At 31.5% G+C, this 12,250-nt stretch overlaps 1 protein-coding gene across 1 annotated transcript in view; it reads right to left on the bottom strand.

The window, feature by feature from the left end:
• Nucleotides 1-11,853, bottom strand: part of LOC123659275 (hemicentin-2-like) — a 42,084-nt gene extending 30,231 nt beyond the window's left edge. Inside the window, exons 1-2 of the mRNA XM_045594522.1 lie at nucleotides 11,778-11,853; nucleotides 4,638-4,774 (exon numbers count right to left, since the gene is read on the bottom strand). Coding sequence (XP_045450478.1) covers nucleotides 4,638-4,774; nucleotides 11,778-11,817 — 177 coding nt within the window. The 5' untranslated portion in view covers nucleotides 11,818-11,853. The remainder of the gene's footprint in view (nucleotides 1-4,637; nucleotides 4,775-11,777) is intronic.
• Nucleotides 11,854-12,250: the final 397 nt, after the last annotated feature.

Below are 12,250 nucleotides of genomic sequence, written 5' to 3'. Positions count from 1 at the left end.
AACAAAAAGTAATTCTCAAAATCAGTTCATAAACGACGAAGTTATCCCCGAACAACTGAGTAACCTCCTCCTCTTTTGAAGTCGGTTAAAAATAGGAATTTAGTAGGCTTACTGAAATAGAACAAATGGGTATAAATTAATATATAACATTTATAAATGTTATACTTAAAATATATGTATATGAGAAAAGTTTACACATTTTATATAAAATAACGCAGTGTGGATTAACCGAAAATAACGATTTATACAACATAGTTAAACCCCAACTGCTAATCCTATTGCTGCTAAAGGCGCCATCTACTTTGGAACAGTATATCTTTTAAATGACTTCCTTCATCTAGATTAATAATCGACGTAATTACAAAGTTATACTATTTACTGTTATATTTTTGTTTAATCTATTTTAGACTTACAAATGGCTAAAAGTCGTGACTTTTGGTGGTTAATGACAAGCTTTTAGCGTTGGATGATTTTGTTCCTAAGCATCGTAACATAGTTTTAATCTTTAATATAGATTAATTTGAAAGGATTTTAACATTCTACTACCGGGCATAGGCCTCTTCCCCCTTTAAGGTTATTCGGGAAATTAGGTTGGTTTTATATATATATATATATATAGGTTGGAAGCCTAATCCAACGCACTGCTCCACTTCGAGTTGGTCTTTTTCCTATTAAGAGTTACGATCACTATAACACTGTCTATAATAACAACCGGGATCAACAGATTAACGTGCTATCCGAGGTATGGTGGGGAGACCTACAAGGACAGACACCCAGACCGGAAAGAAATATTTGCATAAATACAAATTTATATACATCATTGGTGTGACAGCGCTCTGAAATAAATCTATTGGCATAATTTTTGAATAACTGCACCAAATCGAACTTTTTCTGTGTTCATTACTATCGGGACAAGGTTTGCATGAGAGAAAATTTAATAAAAAAGGTACATCCACAAAAAATCGCATTACTAAGATCACCGAATAATAAATGCACGTCAATACTAAGTCTAAATATTTTGCAATAGTCGCAACGTTATCTTGCACTAGATGTACATAAGTTTTATTCTTATCCAAGTATACATTAATGTAATTACTCTCGTATATTAGAGTTTACCACATCGTAATAAAAATTTTACGATTTCGAACATAAATTTGTTATAGAAATAATAAAAGCACTTGTATTATATTTACAAGTCTCGCAATATTTCATCAAGCTGTTTTGCGATGCCTTAAGGAATATACTGTGACCTAAATTCACAGGCAACTCAGTATTATCTTATGCTAAATACAGAACTTTGCGATCGCGCGGAGCATAAGTACGAGCATAAATTAAGGCTCGGATTTTATATGATCATCAACTTTGTTTTTATGCCTTGTTTTATAAAACAACTTCTAAATTTATAGCACCGCATCGTAGTTTTATGAAGTGTGACATATATTATAATGATAATACTGACGTGCTTTTCTTTAAAGTTTCCACTGCAGTTTATTTTTTATATTGTAAAGTATAATGAGACAGAAGGTAAAGATACAATACGTATTTTTTTAATATTCGATTTAGTAATTATATTAAAATATTAAGAATATGTTCTGTAACATTTATAGATAGCACCCTGTTTTATAAAAACATAGGAGAGTAATAAAATTAATATCACGTAGTTTAATTTTGTTTCAAGTACATAATTTATGTTACGGTTTTAATTAAATAGTTTTTAATATGAAAAATCTTAATCAAACATCTTTAATAGTAATCATAATTTAAGATCTCAAATTGTACTAATGTCTATAGTTTTAGTGGTGATGATTCTATTAATAAGATGAAGTGAAACTGTTTTAAAATTTAAGTAACTTGCTGTAAATAAATAAATGAACTCTATTACATTACAACAAAGCCTTTCGCATCGACAGTAGTTTCATGCAGCGTAGACATCTATTTCATATAACATTCAACATCTATTCTATAAAACAAGCAATTACAATTGAAGCCACAAGGAATACCAATATATACGAGTTTATATATAGAATTGAGAAATATTTACTGAAAAAATGTCGTTATAATACATGGAACAACCTCAATGTACAGAATAGATTTTACGTTACTTTATCAACAAAAATAAATATGTACAATTATACGAATATCGATAAAAGAAAAATTTGCATTTAAAATAAGGTTGGTAATAAAACCATATTGAAACACATAATTATTGTATTTTGGCAATTACGAATCTATTATTCGTTATTAATTAATATCTCACATCTATCCAAACAATAACACTTAGAATATATACTGAAATTATTTATTGTTGGCACATTATAAAAAAGAACAAAAGAAAATTAAAACAAAAATAAAGTAAAAGTATAATTAGTTTTAATTTTGTTGAATTTGAATTTGAATTGAAGCTGGAAATTGAAAAGCAGGGTTAAATCAATGTTAAATCGGGTTTCAAAGATTTTCTTTTTCACTCAATTCGAGTATTTAAGCATAGTAAAAAATTTAGGTCATCTCCTTATTTCCAAATTTTTTGATCGGAAAAATCTAAAAAATGTGCATAATAATAGGTCATATTGTTTTCCTTAGGAAAATTTATAATATTCAAATTCCTTCTTTTAAATTCAACATTATATGATAAGAAATCTTAAAAAAAAAACAATTAAGAACTTGTTTATTTTCTTTGTTTAATACTTGACAAAAGATGTTATACCCCTTCTAAGGATTTTTAAATATGTACTAGCATTACTTAAAGCCTAAAGAAACCATATATTTGTAACTTCCCTTTTTTATGAAAGTCTCAATGCGTAAATGTTCTTTTGACTGATAGTTTTCTGAAATATCACAAACAAGAGAATTATTTAAAATGGCGGATCAGAAGCCATAACTGCGAGTAAAAATGTAATATGCTGTTAGTTTTGTAAAAACGATTAAAAAAAACTGGTAAAGTGTGAAAATCAGTGTTGTGTTTTTAAAACCCAACTCGAAGCTGAGTGATATTACTTTTTGGGCCACAACATGTATTTGCAGACGGAATTCGCTTTTTTATTGTTGTATTCAATTTTTCATATCTCTTATTTTGTTTTAAAAGTGTTTTTTTCTTAATTTATATAATTTTTTTTGGAATTTTTCATACTTAATTGTTTATTATCTAATATTCATTTAGACGATCTTCGTGTGTAAAAATGTCTGTGATTAGTGTAACGTCCCAAATAAATGTGTTTCTTTCTTTCTTCTTTTCACTTAACCTCAATCATATAAAGCTATTTGTTACACTTTTATTACTCTGAACAGTATTTGAAAACTTCAATAATTGTAATTAATAGACACAGTTACTATGAATATATATTGAAACTTTTCCATTAGAACGAAGCATTGCAGTCTAACTTTAACCACTCGTGAATAAGAAAGTTAGATGTCGATGTCACGTGATATACACATTACATAAATATTCCAACCGAAACAAAGTCACATATCGCATATATACTCGTAGTACCAATTGAACTAAATAGTATGTAATTTATATGTGTATATACCACATATATAAAATTATAATTTTAATGTAATTTAATATTATAATTTATTTTTCGAGAGATTTTTCGAAAGTAAACGACATAGGTACTGTGTGGCTACAGTACTAAAGAATATAGCCACCCCCTCTCTTCCCGTGGGTGTCGTAAGAGGCGACTAAAGGATAACACAGTTCCGCTACCACCTTGGAACTGAAACCTTGGCTTTGAAATACAGAGGCCGAAGACGGGCAGCAGCGTCTTCGGTACGACAAAGTCAGTACTGCGGTCACCAACGCGTCTGCCCAGCGTGGTGACTATGGGCAAAACACATGAATTCACGTTATTTTTGGCGTAAACTTGTGGAGGCCTATGTCCAGCAGTGGACTTTATAGATTGTAATGATGAAACGACACAGCCCACAGAATTAGCAAGTTGAAGTGGCAGTGGACTGGTCATCTGTGTCGCAGGACCGATGGCCGTTGTAGCAGACGGGTTCTGGCGTGGAGACCGCGTCTTGGCAAACGCAGTGTGAGACATCCTCCGGCTCGTTGGACCGACGATCTACGTAAGATTGTTGGTGTGGGCTGGATGAGGATTGCGGATTGTGGTTCTCCGTCGATGTTTATGGTAAACGTGAGACGGTGTTAGGTCGAGAAAATTTGCAAGATATTTTTTGCTTCTGCTAATGCATAGGCCATTTTCCTCTAGTGCTGGCTTCTCTAGATTATAATTGTTTATTTCTTTTTAAATAAACACCATATTTGTTCAAATTACACAATACAAAGGGCATTTTCATTTGCTTATTTAGGTTAAATATGAGTATATGTGTATATGTGAATGTATGTAAGTGTGTATGCATAGATATGTATGTATATATGTATGTATAATTTTATATTCTATTGTAATATGTTCTAATTTCTATAACAATTATTTGTACACTTCCTAACCGCTTTTCTATGCGCTGTCCTATACCCAAAGGTTGTCTGGAAGAAATCGCTCTTTTAGCGATGAGACCGCCTTTGTACATCTTCATCTAATTATGCTACTTTAGTTTGTATCTTTTAATGGTGTGCAATAGAGATTATTATTATTATTATTATTAAATATGTATTTATATAAAATAAAAATTCTTACCGCTCTATCTGCGAGATTTCTGACCCTACAGTGAAGGTACGCAGGCTGTCCTACAGCGGCGGTAGCCTCTCGCTTCGTGCTGTTGTCGAAGTACGGCTGCCCAAGAGGTTCCCAGCCTCCGCCGCCAGCTGTTACACCTGTGAAAAAATTAAAATATCAAAATGATTTATTTTCGTATAAAGTAGGTAGCATAAAGTGAAATACAAAGTTCTCGGTGGCTTATCAAATATCAATGGTATATATTCAAGATATCATCATTATAAGTACAACGAACTTTTTATACGTTTAAATAATTGTGTTTTACATATAGATATAACCGATCCTTATTCCTTACACAATCAACTTCCAACAAACTGATCCCTTATTGAAATCGGTAAAATTGTTGTTGAATCGCTATCTGGATTATTGGCTACATCTTACACACAGTTCACACAGCTTTCACTAAGCCTGTAAAATCATCATACGCAAACTTTTATATGTAAGCTCTCTGATGTGGCGCATCTATCGTATTAGCCTTGCGACTAAGCACACTCTACTAAAAATATTTCAAAAATAATACTAAGAATTTATTTTTATATTATTTCTCACATCTTTCAACAACATTTTTGTTAGTCTGCGCACTGTCATTTCGCACTACTAAACTATTTTGTCATATCGTACTACTAAATGCGAATACTACTACGTATTTCCAAATACAAATGGATGAATTAATGATGTTTTATATATATGTATGTACGAATAGAACTGGTAAGAAACGCAGTAATTGCTCATTTAGGATGACAACAATTTATTTAAAAATATATAAATATTGTAGCGCACGTGTAAGATTTCTAAGAATATATTCAGTACATTAGATTATATAGTATACGACACAAAAAACGTAAGAGAATAAGTAAATAAGTTAAGTAACGGCCTCATACTTCAAAAAGTTATAATGAAATACCGTTTCGTAGTATTTTTCATCAGAAATTAAAGTTTTAATCATTTCACATTTCCGGTTACCCACTCAAGTTAAAAAGTACTTGAAGTTAGCATATTTAAAAACAAACATGTGCGGAACTGGAGGATTTTTTTTTGTTCGTCCTGCCGCGCATATCCTGTATGATTGTTATGTCTAAATGGATCTTTAAGAGGGCGTTATGAAATGTTCCATTTAATTATATTAAACAATAAGTCTATATATCGCTGCTTTAGCGATAAGGCCGCCTGTTGCAACTAATGCAAATTTATTGTATTTTTTTTTTGCCTCATTGAACTTATTTTGCTTTTGTGTTAGTGTGCAGAAGTGTAAAATAAATAAATAAATAAATAAATAAGTCCTAGTAAAATACAAAAATAAATAAAAACTTAACCTTTATATATGTATACTCATATTAAAGTATTCACCTGTATCATTATCATCTGTGTAATTCAACAACATCGCAAGCTTTAAAACGGAGCAGCTTTTGCGTTTAATAAAATTGTTCGATCGAAATTAAACTTCGCTAACAAATTATTGTTGATTGAAATACCATTCGGTTTTAAACGAATGCTGAATTGATTTTGTTGAAAACAAATATTTTATATCGTAGAAATTATTTCAATGTTTTGTGTCTACTTTAGCAAGCGCATTTAATGTTTGATACAAAATATTCTAGACTATTCTGAACAAGATTCTATATCTACACAATAATAATTATAACATACTCTACTGTATAAGCCGAGTAGTAAAAAAAAGTCATATATTAAAATATATCAAATATTAAAAAAGTTGGCTATTAAGGCTAAATTTTTAACATAAGGGTGTTTAATAGCGTTTCCTTTAATGTTTAAGTATGAATTATCATTTATAATGATTAAAATATAAGAAAACTTACAATTCTTGATTATGACATTACAAACTTTAAAATGATAACTATTAGTTGCTACCCGACTCTAATTCATCTATGTTACTTTAGAGTATAACATGTTGAGCATTATTTTAAAGAAAAAATTTTAAGTTTCTTTACAAATAAAATTGTATACATAGCGAAATAATACCTATAATTGAAAAAATATTTCGTCTATTATAACAAGGTTCTCAAATTTGACTAAATACTAAAGTTACGATTTCTTTAAAAAAAAAAACCTAACTATAATTAAAAAACTAATTAAGTATAAATGATTTTTTTAGGAACTATTTCCTTGCATTTTTATAGAAAAGTTACGAATACTAGGAAAGTCCTCTTGGTTAGAAATACATACTCATATTCACGCTTCCTCGCTCGAATACAATGTGATGTTCCATATTTTAGTAGATCGCATCAAAATCGTGGGTAAGAAAATTTCTAATAAGTATTAAATAAATATTCTTACTATTATAGTCAGTACTGCACGATAATGATCCACGAGTGTTCTACTGAAAATACTTCGCTTTCATCGTTTTTATCGTTCCTCGTAATAATAATAATAATAAATATTTTATTTAGATGAAGATTACATTATGAGGAAAATAAGTTATAAGTAATTTTTACCCGACTGCCAAGGAAGGGTTATGTTTTTTTCGCGTATCTTGTATGTATGTATATTTGTATGTAATATTCTTTACTACCTCATATTTCCAGAACCACTGAACGGATTTACATAATTGAGGTATCGTTAGGTTCGTCTTAGCTGCCCAAGTGTTCTTAAATAGGTGAAATTAAAAAAAAATCAAACATGGCGGCTGCGCGAAGCCATTATATTTAATGATAAAAAAATTTTTTTCTCGAATACTACAATATGGGTATCAAATTGAAGGGCACAATACAAGGATTTTAAAAAGGTATATCATGATTATTATTACCGTAATACTAATAAAGAAATACAATATTAAATTTTAAAAAATGTGGACTTTGCTCTTTCCCACGCCTGTGCCATGTCAAACTCGCCTCCTAGGCGACGATCAACTTCGGGGTGTAGCCTTTCTAATAAAATACAATGGTTACAATTAAAATTACAAATAAAAATTAATAAATGTCACAGTCGGAGGCATGAAATTGAAGGATAAGTCAAATCATTCTCTCTTTGTGCATGTCTCCGACAGCATGTTATGTACGACGTTGCATAAAGTTTCGAAGGACTACCGTATTAATATATTTTAAATGTATAGCACAAAGTGTTTGATATTGTTTCTATTTATTTCGCTGACTTTGTGTGCATATTGAATTTTTATCTTGTTTCAGCTTATTCAGTTGATTTTCTATTAGTAATTCTTCACGCAGGCGGGTTTTTTGTTTATTTTTAATTATTATTTTTTACACAAAGTTTTTTACTGGGGTAGTAGTAGTCGACTGGGGTAGTACCCTCGACCTTACAGAAGATCACAGCAAAATAATACTGTTTTCAAGCAGTATTGTGTTCCTGTTGGTGAGTAAGGTGACCAGAGCTCCTGGGGGGATTGGGGATTGGGTCGGCAACGCGCTTGCGATGCTTCTGGTGTTGCAGGTGTCTATAAGCTACGGTAATCGCTTTCCATCAGGTGAGCCGTACGCTTGTTTGCCGACCTAGTGACATAAAAAAAAAAAAAAAAAAAAAACACAAATTTTGATAACACGATTAGCGAAGGACTGGTGCTCAAAAAAGGTATAAAATACCTGTACTATAAGTCAACAGGTCCCCCCCCCCCAAAGTTAAGAATACAGGATCATGTGCTCAACTTGTCCAAATGGAGACAAGCCTCGCAGATGAAGGTATATGTAAACTTGTTTTACCAATTTATAGTAATTGCCAACAAAGACCCAAAAGGTCAACAAGAAAATGGAGGTAATTAGAGAGAAAAAAAAATACAAACAATTATATACCCAGAGTCAGCTGCTAGTGAACAAGTAGGTTTTCGGTATCATCGTATGTGAAAGATTTGAGCCAGTTGGTAATAGTGAATTTACATTTCAGTCTTGGAAGGTAATTGTAATTACTCTTAAGACATTCTGATGCCTTCGTCGTATTTAGAAATTAACAAAATATATGCTTTAGTTTTTTCAAAGGAAGTTAGTATTAATTCTTTCTCACTGTCTTCTCATTTTTATATAAGCTTAATATCAAACAGCGCTAATTTCTAAAAATAAATTTATTCGTAAGTACTCGTATTCTAATTAATTAGACTTTGTAAAATAATAGACAGCATAATCTCATCAACGTACTCACAATATCAAAATAATTAGTTAATAATATTAATTCGATCACCCTTGTTCCGCAGCCATTGTAAGCCTAATTATGAACATGATAGCTAAATATATAATGTATTCAAAACATTAATGATATGAGTATTTTGTATAACATTCAATTAGCTGTAAACTCAGCTTAAACATGTTCATTGTTGAAATATATAGCTACCGTTCTTGTTATATATTATATGTTTTTGCAAATATTTGATAAGCAGCCTATCTTAAGAATATGGCCTTTTTTGTTGGTTCTGATTCTTTCTAGTAACGATTTTCAACATCAGGACTTCTTTTTATATCTTTTCGTTGAGGACATGCCAATAAATATGTTAAAAACGATGTAAGAAAAAAAAAATAAGTTCATTTGATACAGTCATGTTTGTCACCGCCATTAAGTATTTTTTTAACTTTAGAGGTTTCTTGGGTAATCTTATAATACAACAATACATTTATATATTAGTGAAGAATGATAAATATTTAATTAAATCAATATATACAATATTATAATCAAATTCTAATTAAGAAACGACAATGAGGTCAAACAATAAAATGTAACCGAATAAACAAGTCATTACGCGTATGTATTTAAGCGTTTTCCCTGAATAATGGGGATTTTTTTGTAGCTTGCCGATTTTGACCGAGTTCATCCGAAGCACCGTCCATTACGGCGATCCCTAGCGACGATAAAAATGTACTTTGTTTCCCGTCACGTCCCGTTGTTTTTTATACTTCTGCTCACAGAAAATTCACGGTTTTGTTTTTTAAATATTTCACAATACAATCTGACAAAAACTAAAAGGCAAGTCTTATTATTGATATTGATTATATCTAACCTCACTTTCAGTTATACGGGAGAAATACTGAGATTTTTTTATAAATGTCACCTATAAAACTTTAATTGTTATTGGAAATATTAGGTCGGAAAAATATTCTGGATATTTTATAATAAAAATTAAAGATAAGATTTTACAGAATTTATTTACATAAATTATAATATATTATGTGTAACCATGTTATTCGATAGCTTGCAGCCATTTTTGGGAAATTTTGCCGCAAATTTTGGGACTTCTTTTTTTTCTTCTTCTTTGGCTTTAGCGCCATTGCGGGATTGCCAAAATTTTGGGACTTCTCATTAAAATAGCGTGACAATTAGTTTTGTCAGTACTCTTTTGATGTTAACTTTACACTACCTAAAGAATTATAAAGACACCGAAACAGATTGAAATCTGAGGGTGCAAGGTCGGAGTTATGGGTCTATGCATTAAGAAGACTGCATATATGCTATGCTATATATATGCATTAAGACTTTTCAGTCACACACTTCAGCCTATCGCAGTCCACTGCTGGACATAGGCTTCCCCAAGTTCGCACCACACATCCCGGTCTTCCGCAATCCTCATCCAGCCTACACCGGCAATCTTACGTAGATCGTCGGTCCAACGGGCCGGAGGACGTCCCACACTGCGTTTGCCAAGACGCGGTCTCCGCTCTAGGACCCGTCTACTCCAACGGCCATCGGTCCTGCGACACAGATGACCAGCCCACTGCCACTTCAACTTGCTAATTCTGTGGGCTATGTCGGTTACTTTCGTTCTGTTACTTTACTTTTCAGTCAAACTCTTTCAATTTTTGTTGAGTGGCTAGACTAGGCTAGTGGAAGACGTACGGTCGGGCGTTGTCGTGATAAAAGACCGCACCTTTTCTGTTAATCAATTCTAGCCGCTTATTCTCAAATTATTGCATAAGTATCATCAGCTTTTGACAGTAAAAATTCGATTCGATGGTTTTGGCCGGCGGTTTATAAGAAAAACTCATAATGAATGATGACCTTCCAATTCCACCGTATATTTAACATCACCTAATTGTGTGCCAACCCGGGTTTCGCGATTGTCTGTGCAGCTTGAACGACCTTTAGCGTGGCGACCAGAGCGAAATATGTATCTTTGACATCAAAATTTCCAGACTGAAAACACATAGACCTATTTTGACTCTTACTGACACTGTATTAGGTCCATAAAAGTAAAAATATTTTTTTTGCGGCTTAACTCCCATTTTTACCTTTTTTAAAGTAAAAATTAAATGTACCAAATTTCTTCGTTGGATTTACCCATCTTGGTGGACAGGAAAACATGTAAAAGGTGGTGGGAAACAATTTTTTACTTTTTAATGTCACTTTTTCATTTTATCAAAACCAAGTTACAAACAATAAAAACAAAACAAAATTGTGGCAACTTTGACTAGAAAATACTTAGTCTTTTTCTATACTATATTTTTTTTACTAGATATAATAACAAATACCACCAAAGAAATTACATTTTTATTAAAACTTATTGAGAAACTATAACCATACAATAAAATGAGAACAGTTTTAGTTATCTGTGAAAGATATCTATTATTTTTATCTGTTACAGTCGACTACACCGGTTAGCACAACAGAATGGACACGGCTCTCTAAACAACTATTAGGTTACATTGAAGACCGGCTTTTAAGGGTAGAATCGTTATTATCCCCTTTGCAGAAACGTTTACAAAAGCCTTTATCGTGTAATAGTAAAACTTTATTTGTTTTCTAGAGTTATATAATTGTGAATTATACTCTGTAGGGGTACTTTTCGAGAATATTCGTTTAGTATAGCTTTATAAAAGTTTCGTTAATGTACAATACTGATATCTTTACCGAAATAAAAAAAAAACAATTTTGTAATTGTTTGAAATAATTGTGCCACAATATATAGGTATTATACAGAATTGTGTACGAGCTACGGTTAGCTACAGTTTATATTACACACAAGTTTTTTAATGTTTTGAACAGCAAAGTGGCACGGATTGCAGATGTACTCGAATGTTATCAATTATATGTGCGTTTATACCATGTATGTACCGGTTGTTGCCCGACGTAAGTATAAGTTTATTACGTCAGGAACAGGCGACCGTGTATGTTAAATATATTTATTACTCATTTATATTAGCAAATACTTACCGAATAAAATAAAAATACAGCTCAGCTCCGCCGCCCACATTGTGACCGTTCTCTCACATCGTTCCTATACTACACTGTACTAAAACATATCACTGCACAGTCACACTGTTCACACACGCTTGACATACTTCAGAAGTTCGCCAGTGTTTATTCAGGTCCTTGGTCTTATTTCGAAATCCGATAAATAGCCTTATTTCTATTTGATAATATAAAACAAAGGTTATTCGTAAATATTAATTGGAAATAAAATTTGCGATTTGAAGTCAGATCACGAAATATTAGCAAGAAGTATTATGTTATCACAATTACGATCTATATAGAATTAGGAAAATATGATTACCCTAAATGTTATATACACCATACTACAATTTGCTACTGGAATTCAAAAAAGATAAAGATAAGATAAAATAAAATTGTTAATTAAATCTCGATAGAATATGAAACAAAATGAATGGCAGAAACATATGCCATAA

This window comes from Melitaea cinxia, chromosome 13 (genome assembly GCF_905220565.1).
Source record: "Melitaea cinxia chromosome 13, ilMelCinx1.1, whole genome shotgun sequence".
Taxonomy (NCBI): Eukaryota; Metazoa; Arthropoda; class Insecta; order Lepidoptera; family Nymphalidae; genus Melitaea; species Melitaea cinxia.
This window is presented reverse-complemented; position numbering and strand designations above follow the sequence as displayed.